A 20,348-nucleotide genomic window follows, 5' to 3' on the forward strand; every position below is an offset into this window, starting at 1 on the left:
TCTCTTTAAGAAGGGGAACCGGAGGGTGTGTTCCAACTATCGTGGGATCACACTCCTCAGCCTTCCCGGTAAGGTCTATTCAGGTGTACTGGAGAGGAGGCTACGCCGGATAGTCGAACCTCGGATTCAGGAGGAACAGTGTGGTTTTCGTCCTGGTCGTGGATCTGTGGACCAGCTCTATACTCTCGGCAGGGTCCTTGAGGGTGCATGGGAGTTTGCCCAACCAGTCTACATGTGCTTTGTGGACTTGGAGAAGGCATTCGACCGTGTCCCTCGGGAGGTCCTGTGGGGAGTGCTCAGAGAGTATGGGGTATCGGACTGTCTGATTGTGGCTGTCCGCTCCCTGTACGATCAGTGTCAGAGCTTGGTCCGCATTGCCGGCAGTAAGTCGGACACGTTTCCAGAGAGGGTTGGACTCCGCCAAGGCTGTCCTTTGTCACCGATTCTGTTCATAACTTTTATGGACAGAATTTCTAGGCGCAGTCAAGGCGTTGAGGGGATCCGGTTTGGTGGCTGCAGGATTAGGTCTCTGCTTTTTGCAGATGATGTGGTCCTGATGGCTTCATCTGGCCAGGGTCTTCAGCTCTCACTGGATCGGTTCGCAGCCGAGTGTGAAGCGACTGGGATGAGAATCAGCACCTCCAAGTCCGAGTCCATGGTTCTCGCCCGGAAAAGGGTGGAGTGCCATCTCCCGGTTGGGGAGGAGACCCTGCCCCAAGTGGAGGAGTTCAAGTACCTAGGAGTCTTGTTCAGGAGTGAGGGAAAAGTGGATCGTGAGATTGACAGGCGGATCTGTGCGGCGTCTTCAGTAATGCGGACGCTGTATCGATCCATTGTGGTGAAGAAGGAGCTGAGCCGGAAGGCAAAGCTCTCAATTTACCGGTCGATCTACGTTCCCATCCTCACCTATGGTCATGAGCTTTGGGTTATGACCGAAAGGACAAGATCACGGGTACAGGCGGCCGAAACGAGTTTCCCCCGCCGGGTGGCGGGGCTCTCCCTTAGAGATAGGGTGAGAAGCTCTGCCATCCGGGGGGAGCTCAAAGTAAAGCCACTGCTCCTCCAAATCAAGAGGAGCCAGATGAGGTGGTTCGGGCATTTGGTCAGGATGCCACCCGAACGCCTCCCTCGGGAGGTGTTTAGGGCACATCCAACCGGTAGGAGGCCACAAGGAAGACCCAGGACACGTTGGGAAGACTATGTCTCCCGGCTGGCCTGGGAACGCCCCGGGATCCCCCGGGAGGAGCTGGACGAAGTGGCTGGGGAGAGGGAAGTCTGGGCTTCCCTGCTTAGGCTGCTTCCCCCGCGACCCGACCTCAGATAAGCGGAAGAAGATGGATGGATGGATGGATAGTTATTATCATTGTAGTCACCATTGTAGTTATCATTTGTATTGTTTTTTATCAATACATCAGTTATTATTATTATCATCAGTATCATAGTTATTATTATTATTATTATCATGCATTGTTACGATCATGAAATTAACTTTCTTTAAATACCATTTTTATTTTTATTTTACTTATTATTATAATTATATTTACTGTCATTTAGTTATAATTTTTATTGTTTTTATCGATATCACAATTATCAATATTATAGTTATTATTATTATTATTTTAATCCATTGTTACAATCGTGCATGTTTTATATTATCATTGTTATTTTTGCAATAGCTGTTGAAACTATAGTTATTATTGTATTTATTATTATTATTAATATTGTTGTTGTTGTTTTATTGTTATCACACTTAATATTATTATTATCAACTTCATAAATAATATTTTTATAGTTATCATTATTAAAATATAATTGTTATTAATTAATTATTTTTCCACCTAAAATGAGTCAGTCCTTAAAAACTACTTCAACCGGAAATATCACTTTCTACTTCCTTGTTTACCGAAATGTTATTATTTTGTTGTTTACTTCCCGTAGTGTGTTGCTATGCTGCACCGCGGGCCCACGCTGAGGAGAAGCTGCTCCAGGACCTCTTTGTGCGCTACAACAAGCTCTCCAGGCCGGTGGAAAACTCGTCGGACACGGTTCTGGTCCACTTTGGACTGTCCATCGCTCAGCTCATAGACGTGGTCAGTCAGTGTCTTTTTTGTATGAATAGTTGATATTTAAAACATAAGTTCACTGGCGACGTCTTTTTTACAGTTCACAGCTACTCACTCGTAAGGTGAGTAGCTGTGATGCCGGAAAAAAAATAGTCGCAATAAACCACATCAAGTCGCACCTCATATTAAAGACCACAATGAGAACTTTCTAGATCTGGAGTTATTATGTTCATGGAGGTCTAGTAGAGCCTACAAAGTCCAAAACAATGAATTGTTGGCGCTCACTGGTTGACTTCCAAATTGTTCTGATTTCACAGGTAATATAAATAATGTACTCGATGTGTCAAACTGCATAGGTAATGTTTTATAAATCATATCTAACATTATCAGCTGTCAAACAATTACTCATTTTAAATTAAACTAATTAACAGTAAAATAAAGTAAAATGAATCACCTACTATCATCTTTGACAAGTCATACAAGTGCAAAAAGTAGGCGTGGATGATACTGGGAGTTCTGATATTGAACCGATGCCAAGTAAATATAGGGATCGTTTTGCTGATACTGATACCGATAACGATACTTTGACTTGAAAAAAGCCTTCATTTGCCTTGAGTTAGTTGATTATGACTATGATAACACAGGAAGATTTTACTCAAATACAAACAATTTTAAGATCTAAATGCATCTACAGAAAACAATTTTCTTCTTGTAAAATTAATAAAAATTAAAAATATGAATACGTTCATTTACACACAATTGCTTTGGAAAAGAGTTTACATTTAAATGTATTAAACTACATAAATAACTTGCATTGCAGGCAGATATTTGTGACAAATATAGTACCATTGTGTCCGGTCGATAGAAAGCACCAGTATATAAGCCGCACCCAATACATTTTTCTGTATATTAGCCACACTGATATATGTATATATGTATACATATATGTGTATGTGTATGTACAAACGTATATATGTGTATGTATATATGTATATTTGTATGTATATACTGTATGTATGTATATATGTGTGTATATATATGTATGTATACATACTGTATATGTACAGTATATGTGTATGTATGTATATATGTGTGTATATATATATGTATGTATACATTTATGTATATATGTTGTTTATATATGTATATATACGTATATATGTATATATGTATATGTGTATGTATGTAAATATGTATACATATATATGCATATTATATATGTATATATACGTATATATGTATATTCTATATGATATATGTATATATATACATATATATGCATATATGTATATGTATTTATATACAAATATATGCATATATGTGTATGTATATATATATATATATATATATATATATATATATATATATATATATATATATATATATATATATATATATATATATATATATATATATATATATATATATATAACGAAGAATCATACGAGTACAAACACTATGCACGGCCAGAAAACGGAACAGCACTTCTACTTCTTGTTCAAAGCTCAGCCTAAACAGAAGAGCACTACAGCGGTCTGAAATGAGCGAACTCGTCCAAAAGATGGCGCCGTAGCACAAACAAAAATACACCTTTTCAGTGTCTTTACTTTTTTGTTTTTTTAAACTATTTGCAATATGGCTGTCAGCGAGGAAACATCCAGAAATCAGCCGCACCGTTTTATAAGCCCCGGCGTACAAAGCGTAGGGAAAAAGTAGTTAGAAATATATATAGCAAAGCCTGCCTGAGTGAGCAGCAGAGACTCAATACAAGTAAAATAAAGACTCATCATTTAAAGACACTGCCACCTAGTGCCACTTTATTGTGTTTCAATCATGTATTTTTCAGTTAATTCATTCATCCGTGGGGGAAAAATGTTTATTTACCATTTTCCTGCACCATCGACTGACGTGTGCAGGCCCTGTGGAGAATGGAATGCAAATAAATCAGGTTGACTCGGGGGACGTGGGGGGGAACGGGGCACCTGACATGTGGCGTATATTGTTTCCCCCAGCACTCACAATTAAGACGACAGCCTGTCAGCGCGAGAACACGTCTCCTCCTATAGAAGGTGTCAGCAAGCATGTTAAAATATTCCCCCGGCTTCACGAACGTCACCGTGGTCTTGCGTATGCAGTCCTTGTCCATGAACTCATCTCCAACTTCTCCTCCCGCGAACCCCGCCAGGACGAGAAGAACCAGATGATGACCACCAACGTGTGGGTCAAGCAGGTGTGTGCGCACGCCAACACAATCCAACATGGCTGCCGGGGATGTTGTAACCGCCACCGCCGTTCTCCCGCAGGAGTGGAACGACTACAAGCTGCGCTGGAACCCGGAGGAGTACGAGAACGTCACCTCCGTCCGGATTCCCTCAGAGATCATCTGGAGGCCCGACATCGTCCTCTACAACAAGTGAGAAACCTCAAAAACATATGTAGAAATGTTCTAGAACAGCGGTGTCCAAACTGCGCCCGCGGAACGTCATGAGCTTCAAAAGGAATCTGGCCCGCAGAGCGAAAACTATTCATTTTAAACACCTGACACACTTTATACTGCAAATTCGTCGCCAACTTGTGGAAAATTCAGGTCAACAACAATGAATTGTGGTTCAAAAGACAACAGCACATCATTTACTTATATGAACCAATGCAAACAACATTCCTTAGTCATGACGCAAATAAACCAACACAAAAAGTCAACACACATGATCACACATTACACAACCTGCTCACTGAACGTGGTGGATATTATTTTTTGTATATATATATATATATATATATATATATATATATATATATATATATATATATATATATATATATATATATATATATATATATATATATATATATATATATATATATGAGGTAGCGACTTGTCCAGGGTGTACCCCGCCTTCCACCTGAATGCAGCTGAGATAGGCTCCAGCACCCCCCGCGTCCCCAAAAGGGACAAGCGGTAGAAAATGGAGGGATGGATATGTATATTTATACATATATATGTATGTATAAATGTAAATCTATATATGTATATGTATGCGTATATACTGTATGTATATATGTATGTATATATACATAGATATATTTGTATATATGTATGTATATATATATATAAATATATACATATACATATGTATGTCATGTGCGATACAAGCGGTCCTGCAGCGTGTTTACTTGTGTGTGATATCATGTGCGATACAAGCAGTCCTGCAATCTGTTTATTTGCGTGCGATATCATGTGTGATACAAGCAGTCCTACAGCCTGTTTACTTGTGTGCGATATCATGTGCGATACACCAGTCCTGCAGTGTGTTTACTTGAGTGCGATGTCATGTGCGATACAAGCAGCCCTACAGCCTGTTTACTTGTGTGCGATATCATGTGTGATACAAGCGGTCCTACAGCGTGTTTACTTGTGTGCGATGTCATGTGCGATGCAAGTAGTCCTGCAGCATGTTTACTTGTGTGCGATGTCATGTGCGATACAAGCGGTCCTGCAGCGTGTTTACTTGTGTGCGATGTCATGTGCGATACAAGCAGTCCTGCAGCATGTTTACTTATATGCAATGTCATGTGCGATACAAGCAGTCCTGCAGTGTGTTTATTTGCATGCAATATCATGTGTGATACAAACAGTCCTACCGCTTGTTTACTTGTGTGTGATATCATGTGCGATACAAGCGGTCCTGCACATGCGATGTCATGTGCGATAGAAACGGTCCTGCAGCGTGTTTACTTGTGTGCGATATCATGCGCGATACAAGCAGTCCTGCAGCATGTTTACTTGTCGCCAGCCAGTTAACATCTAAATGTCCTCCAATAAGGACACAATAACTTAATTTTTACTAAAGTCATTCACAAAAGGTAAAAATGCAAGGCTATAGGCTACGAGAAGCTAGCAGTTACACAACAGCTAAGCACACAATAGCACACAAGCTAGACATATGTAATGATATTTGACCAATATTGCAGTCCAAAACAGCACATTTGTCAATTAAACCAGCACCAAATATTAATAATTGTTGATTTAAAAAATCATGATTCTGAATCAAATGGTCCGAAGAATGGGAGTGGAATTGAAGGCAGAGTTGTCGCAAGATGTCCATCCCTAACGGCGGCATATTTCTACATGATGAGCAAAGTTCATCATGTCATAACTTTGTAAAGGTGTTCATCAGGCAGGGCGTCACGTAGCCTGTCCCAGCAAAGTGACTCATACCCTTTTAAGCGGCGCCATCCTTGAGGCCAACATAATCACATCAACATTAGCGCCTGGACGCCGCTGATTCCATTCCAGGGGGAGGCGTCAGCGGACACGCCGCCAACACTCTCGCCGCCTGCCAACAACTTGAAGTACTTTTCGGCCGCCAACAAGGTCAGCCTCGACGGGCGGCGGTCGTAAACAAACTTGGAGCGACACATAAAATGTGTTTGTAAAGAGTCTCGGATAAAAAGGCCTGCAGTGCAATTATGAGTGGAGAGAAGTCACAGTGACGTTTATTAGACACGCCTTGTCTTTCAAACACAGCCTATTGGGCTGCTGAATCAACGGGCTGTGGGCTAGTTAACTAATAGGACAAGACCTTGCACACTTTCAAGGGAACTAAAGAGGCACAGCTCAGTTTTGGATTCTGTCGCACGTCATAACCCCAACACAAAAAACGTCTGCAACATCTTTTACATGCCTGCCGCAACCCGTCTAGGCAACGGACGAGCCGATTCATCCAACTCCTTTGATTCTCTGCGTGAAAACTGTGGCCTGTGTCCTCCATCGGTCAGGAGGGGTCAAGGCGATGAGTTGGAGTGTCTGACAGGCCTTTCTAGGCGGCTGCTGCCCTCATGGATGAAGAATACGGTTGGATGTTTGGAGTCAAAAATTGCCTGGAAAAAGTTGCATTTTTAGGGGTGAAAAGGTTCGATTTTCGCCAGTATATAGGAAGAATTTTTGGGCAAAATCTTGCAAGAAAGTCAAAGTTATATTTTTCTTGAACTAGACAACAAAAAAAACGATAAAATTATAGAATAATTTTCTATTTTTTAAGGAAAAACACTTAATCCAGCAATCAAATCTGATTTAAAATGTATGAAAAAAGTCACCGTTTTACAAGAATTAAGTCAAATATTTTGGTGGAAAAATGTTTGTGAATTTGAACTCAAGTTTTGCATGAAAAAATTTATTTTTCGAGAATAACGTTGTACTGGGGGGAACGAGTCTTAATCTTGCCACAATTAAATCATTTTTCAAAGATAAAAAGTTCAACTCGGCAAGAAGGAATTTGGATTATTTATTTTTTCGCCATTGAAAAAATAAACTTTTCAGGAAGAAAAGTAGAAGTCAGGTTTTTTTTCCACATTTTTATTTTTATTTTAGGGGGGAAAAGTTGGAATCTAAAGAAGAAGAATAAGAGAAGAATAAAATAATAAATCAAGATTTTACAGTGAAACATTTTGCATGAAAAAATCAAGATGTTTCAGGGAAAATCTTGCATGAATAAATTGTCATGTCTGTGTTAATCATGTTTTTGTTTTGCTTGGGTTTTGGGCTCTTTTTAGTTCCTGGTTACACTTCCTTGTTTGGTTTGGTTTCCATGGTCACCCATTAGTTCTCACCTGTCTTGTCACGCACCTGTTTTCACTGATCACGTCACTATTTAAATCTGTCTGTTTCTGTTGTTCATCCTGGCGTCCTCGCACTTTTTGATCCCTCCACTTCATGTCATGTCACAGTTCTTTGCCAAGTAAGTTTTGTACATTTATGCCACAGTTAGTGTTTTTGTTTTATTGTTCATAGTTTCTGCCTTTGTGCAAGTTTTGTGTTTCTACCCAAGTTTTGTATTTCCGCCCTCGTGCAAGTCTTTTGTTTTGTATAGTCAAGTTTTCTACCTCCACTGTGAGCGCCTTTTGTTTATTCCTTTTTTATTGTTAAATAAACATGTATTTAATGTCACGCCTCGCACGGGCCAATTTTCCTTTGCCTTCCGGAGAAGCAAAACCCAAGAACCCAGTTTTGACAGTAGGACGCCAGCAGAAGAGTTTCTCCGCAAGAAAATTGGACGTTATTGACGAGGCTTCTTGGGAGGTGCTGCGCGCGATGGAGACTGAGACGCTGCGCTTTTCCCCCAGGGAGCGCAGGGGGATGATGTGGGGGAATGGAGGCAAGCTGGTGCCGATCGGCGCGTCGTTCCCGTCCCGGAAGCGTCGCCAAGGACGAGGGAAGACTTCCGCGAGCCGGCAGGACACGCCGCTCCCACAAGCCCCTCCCCCTCCGGGCGGAAGCAAGCAGCAGCCAGCCCGGCTTCGCCCTGATGACATCACAGACCAGGATTTTTTTTTCAAGACTTTTTCTTTTGATCACTCACCTCCAGCAAAAGACTGTACAAACATTATAAGACATTATCAGGACATGTTTTTACAAATTAGATCCTGTCAGTCACAGTCACCCAGTTTTCATGCCCCGCCCCCCAGGACTCAAGCCACGCCCAAGTCACACCTTTTTTTTTCACCCACAAGATCCCAGGTACAAGAAGAAAGACTTTTTGGACAATTTAGAGGGGAGGATTTAGCCCCCCTCCTGACCTCCCTCCACCCACCCCAAAAGACGGTTCCAGACCGCGGGGAGCGCGTCTGGGATCCGCTCCTTGAGGGGGGGGCTAGGGCTGGGAAATGTTCAGGTGGGGTGGCTCAGCATCGTCACGCCAAGCCACAGCCTCCAGCTCGGCCACCACCACCTGTCTTTCGACCTGCCAAACCACAGCCACCAGCACGGCCACCACCACCAGTTTTTCGACCATTCCAAGATCCACCTGCTCCACGCCCAGCTCCACGCCAAGCCCCACCACGCCAAGCGCCACCAGTACCTGCTCCACGCCAAGCGCCACCAGTACCTGCTCCACGCCAAGCGCCGCCAGTACCTGCTCCACGCCAAGCGCCGCCAGTACCTGCTCCACGCCAAGCGCCGCCAGTACCTGCTCCACGCCAAGCGCTGCCAGTACCTGCTCCACGCCAAGCGCCGCCAGTCGCAGCTCCACGACGCCAAGCGGCGCCAGTCGCAGCTTCACGACGCCAAGTGCCGCCAGTCGCAGCTTCACGACGCCCAGTGCCGCCAGTCGCAGCTCCACGACGCCCAGTGCCGCCAGTCGCAGCTCCACGACGCCCAGTGCCGCCAGTCGCAGCTCCACGACGCCCAGTGCCGCCAGTCGCAGCTCCACGACGCCCAGTGCCGTCAGTCGCAGCTCCACGACAAAACCAAGCACCGCCACGCCAAGACCAAGTCCAAGCACCGCCACGCCAAGACCAACCACGCCAAGACCAACCACGCCAAGACCAACCACGCCAAGACCAACCACGCCAAGTCCAAGACCAACCACGCCAAGTCCAAGACCAAGACCCCCGCCAAGACCAAGACCAAGACCAAGACCCCCGCCAAGACCAAGACCAAGACCCTCGCCAAGACCAAGACCCTCGCCAAGACCAAGACCCGCCATGCCAAGCTTCGCCGCCTTACCCGCCACGCCAAGCTTCGCCGCCTTACCCGCCACGCCAAGCTTCGCCGCCTGACGCGACATGCCAAGCTTCGCCGCCTGCCATGATGACGACGCGCCTGCCTCCTCGTCTGCCACGAAGGTGGCCACTGCCTGGTCGTCCGCCACGCCAAGTGCGCCCACCTCTTCGTCGGCCACGCATGTGGTCCTTCCCGGGTCGCCCACCTCGCCTGTGGTGGCGGCGTTCCACTCGCCGCCGCCACATGACTATGCCTCGGTGGATTCGGGGCCACTTGGCCTGGCGACCCACCGCCATGTCCCCCTCCCGCCCCCCCATGACGCTTGTTCATTTTTTTGTGTTGGGACATCTGGGATCTGTCCGTAAGGGGGGGGGCTCTGTCATGTCTGTGTTAATCATGTTTTTGTTTTGCTTGGGTTTTGGGCTCTTTTTAGTTCCTGGTTGCACTTCCTTGTTTGGTTTGGTTTCCATGGTCACCCATTAGTTCTCACCTGTCTTGTCACGCACCTGTTTTCACTGATCACGTCACTATTTAAATCTGTCTGTTTCTGTTGTTCGTCCTGGCGTCCTCGCACTTTTTGATCCCTCTACTTCATGTCATGTCACAGTTCTTTGCCAAGTAAGTTTTGTACATTTATGCCACAGTTAGTGTTTTTGTTTTATTGTTCATAGTTTCTGCCTTTGTGCAAGTTTTGTGTTTCTACCCAAGTTTTGTATTTCCGCCCTCGTGCAAGTCTTTTGTTTTGTATAGTCAAGTTTTCTACCTCCACTGTGAGCGCCTTTTGTTTATTCCTTTTTTATTGTTAAATAAACATGTATTTAAATTCACGCCTCGCACGGGCCAATTTTCCTTTGCCTTCCGGAGAAGCAAAACCCAAGAACCCAGTTTTGACATGAATCTAGATTTTTTGGGAAAAATATTGCAAAAATAAATCGAGATTTTCAGGGAAAATCTTGCAGAATAAATCGAGATTTTTCAGGGAAAATCTGGCAAGAATAAATCGAGATTTTTCAGGGGAAATCTTGCAAGAGTAAATCAAGATTTTTTTTTTAGGGAAAATCTTGCAAGAATAAATCAAGATTTTTCAGGGGAAATCTTGCAAGAGTAAATCCAGATTTTTAGGGAAAATCTTGCAAGAATAAATCGAGATTTTTTCAGGGAATTTCTTGCAAGAATAAATCAAGTATTTTCAAGGGAAATCTTGCAAGAGTAAATCGAGATGTTTAGGGAAAATCTTGTGAGAATAAATCGAGATTTTTTAGGGAATTTGTTGCAAAAAATTTGTCAAGATTTTTCAGGGAAAATGTTGCAAGAATACATGGAGATTTTTCAGGGGAAATCTTGCAAGAATAAATCGATATTTTTCAGAGAAAATCTTGCAAGAATAAATCAAGATTTTTCAAGGGAAATCTTGCAAGAGTAAATTGAGTTTTTTCAGGGAAAATCTTACAAGAATAAATCGAGATTTTTCAGGGAAAATCTTGCAAGAGTAAATCAAGATTTTTTTAGGGAAAATCTTGCAAGAATAAATCGAGATTTCCAGGCAAAAACTTGCAGAATAAATCACGATTTTTCAGGGAAAACCTTGTAAGAATAAATCAATATTTTTCAGAGAAAATCTTGCAAGAATAAAATACGATATTTTTAAAGGGAAATCTTGCAAGAATAAATCGAGTTTTTTCAGGGAAAATCTTGTAAGAATAAATCGAGATTTTTCAGGGAAAATCTTGCAAGAGTAATTAAAGATTTTTTAGGAAAATCTTGCAAGAATAAATCGAGATTTCCAGGCAAAAACTTGCAGAATAAATTGAGATTTTTCAGGGAAAATCTTGCAAGAATAGATCGAGATTAATGAGATTTATGAGAAATGTATGAAAAAAGTTGCCGTTTTACAAGAACTAATTGAAATTTTTTGGGTGAAAAAATCTTGTTTCTTTGAGTTCAGGTTTTGCAAGAAAAATGAAGTCGTTTTTTTGAAGTTCTATAATAAATCAGATCTTTTCCCAAAAGAGTCCAAATTTGACAGAAGGAGATGGAATGTGTGTGTTGAAAAAGTAGTCCTGTTTTGTTGTCGGCAGCGCAGACGGCGACTTTGCGGTGACGCACCTGACCAAGGCCCAGCTGTTCCATGACGGGCGCGTCAAGTGGATGCCCCCCGCCATCTACAAGTCGTCGTGCAGCATCGACGTCACCTTCTTCCCCTTCGACCAGCAGAGCTGCAAGATGAAGTTCGGCTCGTGGACGTACGACCGCGCCAAGATCGACCTGGTGGGCATTGCGGGCGACGTGGACCAAATGGACTACTGGGAGAGCGGCGAGTGGGTGATCGTCAACGCGGTGGGCAAGTACAACACCAAGAAGTACGAGTGCTGCGCCGAGATCTACGCCGACATCACGTACTACTTCATCATCCGCCGGCTGCCGCTCTTCTACACCATCAACCTGATCATCCCCTGCCTGCTCATCTCCTGCCTCACCGTGCTGGTCTTCTACCTGCCGTCGCAGTGCGGCGAGAAGATCACTTTGTGCATCTCCGTGCTGCTCTCCCTCACCGTCTTCCTACTGCTCATCACCGAGATCATCCCGTCCACCTCGCTGGTCATCCCGCTCATCGGCGAGTACCTGCTCTTCACCATGGTCTTCGTCACGCTGTCCATCGTCATCACCGTCTTCGTCCTGAACGTGCACCACCGCTCGCCGCAGACCCACAGCATGCCCCACTGGGTGCGGCGGGTCTTCTTGGACGCCGTGCCCCGGGTGCTGTTCATGAAGAGGCCGCCCGGCACGGCCAAGCGGAACTGCAAAAAGCTGATCGAGATGCTGCACCGGCCCGCCGTCGTATCTGCCACGGGCAACTCCCAGACTTTCTGGACGGGTTTCGGCACCAGCGGACCCAAGGCGCCGTCCGACGGTCCCGACATCCACGTCTGTTCTCCGTCTCCGCCCGCCTCCCCTTTTAAGGACGAGACCCCGGTTAAAGCCCACATCTTATCCCGGTCGCCCCGGAACAGTATTCCGGTCTACACCGAGGACATCACTTGTCTTCTTCTCTGTTGTCCCTGCCCCCGACGTTGCCGCTAGGCCCCCTCCGCCGCCTCTCCAAGGAAGACTCCAACGCGCTCTCCCCGAACGGACGCTCCCGCAGCGTAGAGCAAATGTGCGACCACCAGAGGGAGCCTCGGCGGCGTGAGCCGGGCAGCTTCTGCTACCGCTTCCTGCACAACGAAGGACCGGAGAACTGGACGGAGTCTGCAGACAGGGCCGAACCACGATCCCCCACAAAGTGCCTCAAAGCCGAGTCCACGAGAGAACCAGGGAACCCACTCGAGGGGGCGGTTCTGTCCATCTCCCCGGCTGTGCAACGAGCCATCGAGGGAGTTCAGTACATCGCAGACCACCTCAGGGCCGAGGACGACGACTTCTCGGTGAGTTGACCCCCAACGTGAATTCCGCTTTCATTGTCTCACCGTTTCAGTCTTTCTGTGTGAAGTTGCCCACCCCGTCAACTATTAGAACTGTTGTAGTTTTTATGTTATTAACGTGTTATGATTCATAACCACATCCTCTGTCAACTAATGTAACTCTTGTAGTTATTATGTTATTAACGTGTTATGATTCATAACCACATCCTCCTGTCAACTATTGTAACTCTTGTAGTTTTTATGTTATTAACGTGTTATGATTCATAACCATATCCTCTGTCAAGTATTATAACTCTTAGTATTTATGTTAATAACGTGTTATGATTCATAACCACATCCCCTGTCAATTATTATAACTATTATAGTTTGTATGTTATTAACATGTTATGATTCATAACCACATCCCCTGTCAAGTATTATAACTCTTTTAGTGTTTATGATAATAACGTGTTATGATTCATAACCACATCCCCCTGTCAAGTATAATAACTCTTATAGTTTTTATGTTATTAACATGTTATGATTCATAACCACATCCCCCTGTCAACTATTGTAATTATTATAGTTTTTATGTTATTAACGTGTTATGATTCATAACCACATACACCCCCTGTCAACTAATGTAAATATTATATATTTGTGTTATTAACGTGTTATGATTCATAACAACATCCCCCTTTCAACTATTGTAACTATTATAGTTTTTATGTTATTAACGTTATGATTCATAACCGCATCCCCCCCTCGACTATTATAATTATTATAGTTTTTATGTTATTAATGTGCTATGATTCATAACCACATCCCACTGTCAACGATTATAACTGTTATAGATTTTATGTTATTATTATGATATGAATCATAACGTTAATAACATAAAAAACTATAACAGTTATAATAGTTGACAAGGGCATGTGGTTATGAATCATATCATGCTAATAACATAAAAACTATGATAGTTATAATAGTTGACAGGGTGATGTGTTTATGAATCATATCATGTTATTAACATAAAAAATATAATAGCTATAAAACTTGACGGGGGGATGTAGTTATGAATCATAACGTTAATAACATAAAAACTATAATAGTTATAATAGTTGACTTAGGGATGTAGTTATGAATCATAACGTTAACATAAAAACTATAATAATTATAATAGTTGACAGGGGTTTATGTGGTTTTGAAACATAACACGTTAATAACAGTTATAATAGTTGAAAGGGGGATGTGGTTATGAATCATAACACGTTATTAACATAAAAACTGTAAGAGTTATAATACTTGACAGGGGGACGTGCTTATTAATCATAACATGTTAATAACATAAAAACTATAATAGTTATAAGAATTGACAGGGGTGTGTGGTTATGAATCATAACATGTTAATAACATAAAACTATAATAGTTATAAGAATTGACGAGGGGAAGTGGTTATGAATCATAACATGATAACAACATAAAAACTGTAATAGTTATAATAGTTGACAGGGAGATGTGGTAAAGAGTCATAACATTAATAACATAAACAACTATAAGAGTTATAATAGTTGACAGGGGGATGTGGTTATGAATCATAACAGGTTATTAACATAAAAACTATCATAGTTATAATAGTTGACAAAGTGGGGGAGCTGGTTATGAATCAAATCACGTTGTTAACATAAAAACTAGAATAGTTATAATAGTTTATGGGGGGATGTGGTTATGAATCATAACAGGTTATTAACATAAAAACTATCATAGTTATAATAGTTGACAAAGTGGGGGAGATGGTTATGAATCAAATCACGTTATTAACATAAAAACCAGAACAGTTATAATAGTTGATGGGGGGATGTGGTTATGAATCATAAAACGTTAATAACATAAAGACCATAATAGTTATAATAGTTGACAAAGTGGGGGGCCTTTCAACTATTGTAACTAGTATAGTTTTTATGTTATTAACATGTTATGATTCATAACCACATCCCCCTGTCAACTTTTATAACTATTATAGTTTTTATGATATTGGCATGTTATGATTCATAACCACATCCCCCTGTCAACTATTATAACTGTTACAGTTTTTATGTTATTATTATGATATGATTTATAACCACATGCCCTTGTCAACTTTTATAACTTTTATAGTTTTTATGTTAATAACGTGATTTGATTTATAACCAGCTCCCCACTTTGTCAACTATTATAACTATGATAGTTTATATGTTATTAACGTGTTAATATTCATAACCACATCCCCCTGTCAACTAAATTAACTATTATAGTCTTTATGTTATTAATGTTATGATTCATAACCACATCCCCTTGTCAACCGTTGTAACTCTTATAGTTTTTATGTTATTACCGTGTTATGATTTATAACCACATCCCCCGGTCAACTATTATAACTGTTATAGTTTTTATGATATTATCATGATATGATCCATAACCACATCCCCCTGTCAAGTATTATAACTCTTATAGTTTATATGTTATAAACATTTAATGACTCATAACCGCATCCCCCCTGTCAACTATTATAACTCGTATAGTTTTTATGTTAATAAAGTGTCATGATTCATAAACACATCCCCCTGTCAACTATTATAACTCTTATATTTTTTATATTATCATGATATGATTCATAACCACATCCCCGTCAACTATTATAACTATTATAGTTTTTATGTTATTAACGTGTTATGATTCATAACCACATCCCCTGTCAACTATTATAACTATTATCATTTTTATGTTTTTAACGTGTTATGATTCATAACCCTCCAACCCCCCCACCTCCCCACCACACACACACACTTTGTCAAAGTCTCACCAGACTTGTCCCAATTCGTTTGTGCTACAAAAATAGTTCATCTAACTGTTATAGTTTTTTGTTATTAATGTTTTATGATATTTACAATAATGTGTAATAACCAGCCTCCAACTATGTCAAAATATGCCCACATTTTTTCCAAACGTTTGTGCTTTGTTTGGGCTGCAAATGTTTTGTATCTATTATAGTTTTTATGTTATTAACATTTTATAGTGTTTATGTTATTAACGTGTCAATATATATAACCAGGCCCCCCCACCCCCCCAGCTATGTCAAAATATCCCCAAACTTGTCCCATTCGTTTGTGCTGCAAAATGTTTATGTCGAATAGTTTTTATGTTATTTACGCTATCTGTGCCGTGAACCCCTTTCCCCGGGTCGATCAATGCTAAAAAGCTAGTATAAAGCCAACTGGGAACCAATTAGCATACTTGCAAGATAGTGCCAAATATCAAAATCCATGATTTTTAGGTTTATATGAAGGAAATTAGCAAACATTCTGTCATAAAACGTTAGCATGCTAACATTAGCATGCTAATATAGAAGAAGTTAGCATACTTGTATGACAGCAACAGGTATCAAAAACCATGATTTTTATGTTTAAACGGCAGAAGTTAGCTAAAACATTATCTTGCTATTAAATAATAACACGTTAATTACACGTTAATAACATAAAAAAAACATAAAACGTTAATAACGTTAAAAAAACATAGCACAAACGAATGGGGACAAGGTTGAGATTTTAGATAATAAATCTTGTAAAAAAAAAAATAGAATGTAGTACAAACTACAGTATTTTATGAAGTAATGTAATAATAATGTACAGTATTACCTTGGAGAGTGGACTTCTACGGTATCTCCTTCCAGCTACTTTCTGTCAAATACACCACCGGCAGCTTCTGCATATTTTCATGGATAAATGTCTGCCGTTTACATACTATTTTTACGTCCTTGGCTGGCGTTCTAAGACGCACGCTGGTCCAAGTCTGCACAGCCCCCAAATTTATATTCTGTATTTTTCTTACAAGTTTTTTTTTTGTGAGTTTTGCATCCTGGAAATGATGCAAATTAGACAGGAGCGTCATAGGGGTGGGTTGGTTGGTCGAAGTTTATTTTGAACATGTTTACAGTGTCAATATGAGACAACTTTTTCACTTCTGACACGGACAGTGGAGCCTTGAGTATTGGCCGATACTGATATTGATATCGATCTGATACGATATCAGCAGAAACCAGACATACTTTTATTGTTTCGAAAAGGTTCGAGAACCGTCTGGGATGGACTTATGGCGTTTTAAGTTGAAGTGGAGTGGTAGATTGTGTGGTCACAACAGCTCGCAAAGTTGAGCTCATGACGCAGCAAGTTGAACGATGCGGACACCTTAGTTACTGGATACTTTCTAGTACGACTTTGCTTGTGTAAGTCATATGCAACTTGAATTATCCGACACTCGTTTGTATAGACACATTTTTACACAGCAATATCGTTCAATTATTACGACGTATGTCTAGCTCGTGTGCTATCGTGTGCTTAGCTGTTGTGTAGCTGCTAGTTGCCGATAGCCTGGCATGTTTACGTTCTGCAAATGCCTTTGGGTAGAATAGAAGAAATTGTGTGTTGATTGGAGGACGTTTAGACGTTAACTTCCCACAAGTAAACACATTGCTTGTATCGGACATGATATCAAACATTTTACATGCAAGTCGATCCAATACTTGAATTTTTTGCTGATATCCAATATCAATATCAACATACATATATATATATATATATATATATATATATATATATATATATACACACACATATATATATATATATATATATATATATATATATATATATATATATATATATATATATATATATATATATATATATATATATACATACATATATATATATATATATACACAGTATATATACATACAGTATGTGTGTGTGTGTGTGTATACAGTATATATACAGATATACAATATTTATATGTATATTACATAGTTATTTATATATTATTTCTATATATATACATATATAAATATGTATGTATACATATATGTTAATATATGTATGTATGTATATATGTGTGTGTGTGTGTGTGTGTATATATATATATATATATATATATATATATATATATATATATATATATATATATATATATATATATATATATATATATATATATATATATATATATACATATATATATATATATATATATATATATATATATAGTACAGCACCCCCCGCGACCCCGCAAGGGACAAGCGGTAGGAAATGGATGGATGGATGGATGGATGGATATTTATATATGTATATGTATGTATGTATGTATGTATGTATGTATGTATGTATGTGTGTGTGTGTGTGTGTGTGTGTATATATATATATATATATATATATATATATATATATATATATATATATATATATATATAGATATATATATATATATATATATAAATATATATATAAATATATATATATACATATACCCTCACAGCTGTTTCTGTCCGACGGCAGGTGAAGGAGGACTGGAAGTACGTGGCCATGGTCATCGACAGGATCTTCCTCTGGATGTTCGTGCTGGTGTGTATTCTGGGGTCCGTGGGACTCTTTCTTCCCCCGTGGCTGGCCGGGATGATCTAAGAACTTCACCTCTCTTTTTCCCACCAGTCAAAGTGTTGCCCAGTTGTTGATTTGCATTAAGGTTATAAACAGGACGGAAGGCACCAGAAGCGCATACATAGAGAGTTCAGTTTGACTTTGTGACGCCGTTGCGAATCTTTGGGGCTCCGAACGATTCGATCCGATTTTAGATTCCTGGGGTGATGATGGGATTTACAGTCGATTCTCGATTCATTGCGATTCTTGCAATGTGTTATGTGATGTAATAATTATGATGAAACTTTTTTTCAAAATAGTTTACATGTTAGAAAAGCTAAAAATATACAATATATTGTAAATTCCAGACTATAAGCCGCTTCTTTTTTCCCAAGCTTATAAAATGGGCAAGCAAAGACGTTTAAGTAGTGTGTTGTTGTTTGTGCTATGGCGCCATCTTGTGGACCAGTTTTGTACCGGAAGTAAAATTGCCGTTCTGTTTTCCAGCCGTCCACAGAGTTCCTACTCGTATGATTCTTCGTTCATCACTCCAAGCAACGTTTGTAAGTTTTACAATATAACTAAAACAATTCTTACTTACTAAAACTTCCCATGTGTGATGTCTGTAGGAGTGTTTTCATGCATATTTCAACATGCTATCGTAATGTAATGAAGCTAGCATCATTAGCATTATCTAATATGCTAACACATTAATGAGTGTGTGTGTTAGTATTATTAAATTACTATGGCATTCTTTTTGTATTGTTTCAGTTTCACCAATTCCTCAGTAAATTCAACAAAACGTCACCGTGGAGTTATTGAGTCTGTTTAGCTGATTAAAGAGCTAGCTTGCGCAGCTAGTGGGTCCATGACGATGACTTCTGTTTTCTTTGATCAGCTGTTTTACTGCTGTGTTACAGACACTGTTTGGGAACAATTAAGGTATGTAAATAAACATTTACAAAATAGTTCTGTGTAAATAACTAATTTCACAATGTATATATCTGCGACTTTTTTTCTAAAATTTGGTGGGTGTGGCTTATATGCTAGTGCGCCCTATAGTCCAGAAAATACAGTATAAATGTTTTGGATCGGTTTTGGAAAACTACGAATCGATTAAGAATCGGAATCAATCAATCAATCAATCAATGTTTATTTATATAGCCCTAAATCACAAGTGTCTCAAAGGGCTGTATGAACAAGAATCACGATTCAAATGCAAATTGATTTTTTGTGCACCTCTACAATAGCATAATACAGTGTATTGACACATACAGAATAGATAAATAAACAAACATTTACTTAAAATGTGTTCCCCAGGAAACATTTAACTTTGAGTAAGTTCCAAACAGCAAATATGGAGCAGGCCCCCTGGGGTGTGCCGTACTACAACCGATTCTCACAATGTATTATTTATTTTTATAATTATAACAGAACTTTTTCAAAACAGGTTACAGGTTAGAAAAGCTCCGTCTGGCTGCATATATATATATATATATATATATATATATATATATATATATATATATATATATATTATATATATATATATATATATATATATATATATATATATATATATATATATATATATATATATATATATATATATATATATGTGTATATATATATATATATATATATATATATATATATATATATATATATATATATATATATATATATATATATATATATGTACATGTATATGTATATATACATATATATATGTATATATATATATATGTACATATATATATATATATATATATATATATATATATATATATACTGTATATGTATATACATGTATATATATTTATATATATATTTTTTAAATATATATATGTATATATACAGTACATATATACACATATATATACATATATACATTTACACATATATACATATATACATACATGTATACATATATGCA

The 20,348-nt window shown here is 39.5% G+C and overlaps 1 protein-coding gene across 1 annotated transcript in view; it reads left to right on the plus strand.

Annotated features, from left to right (window-relative positions):
- The window catches only part of LOC133656993 (neuronal acetylcholine receptor subunit alpha-2-like), a 38,453-nt gene extending 19,169 nt beyond the window's left edge, over positions 1–19,284 (plus strand). The window contains 6 exon segments of the mRNA XM_062057880.1: positions 1,939–2,090; positions 4,249–4,293; positions 4,367–4,476; positions 11,643–12,592; positions 12,595–12,989; positions 18,332–19,284. Coding sequence (XP_061913864.1) covers positions 1,939–2,090; positions 4,249–4,293; positions 4,367–4,476; positions 11,643–12,592; positions 12,595–12,989; positions 18,332–18,457 — 1,778 coding nt within the window. The 3' untranslated portion in view covers positions 18,458–19,284.
- The last annotated feature ends 1,064 nt before the right edge of the window (positions 19,285–20,348 follow it).

This window comes from Entelurus aequoreus, linkage group LG01, assembly GCF_033978785.1.
Source record: "Entelurus aequoreus isolate RoL-2023_Sb linkage group LG01, RoL_Eaeq_v1.1, whole genome shotgun sequence".
Classification (NCBI taxonomy): domain Eukaryota; kingdom Metazoa; phylum Chordata; class Actinopteri; order Syngnathiformes; family Syngnathidae; genus Entelurus; species Entelurus aequoreus.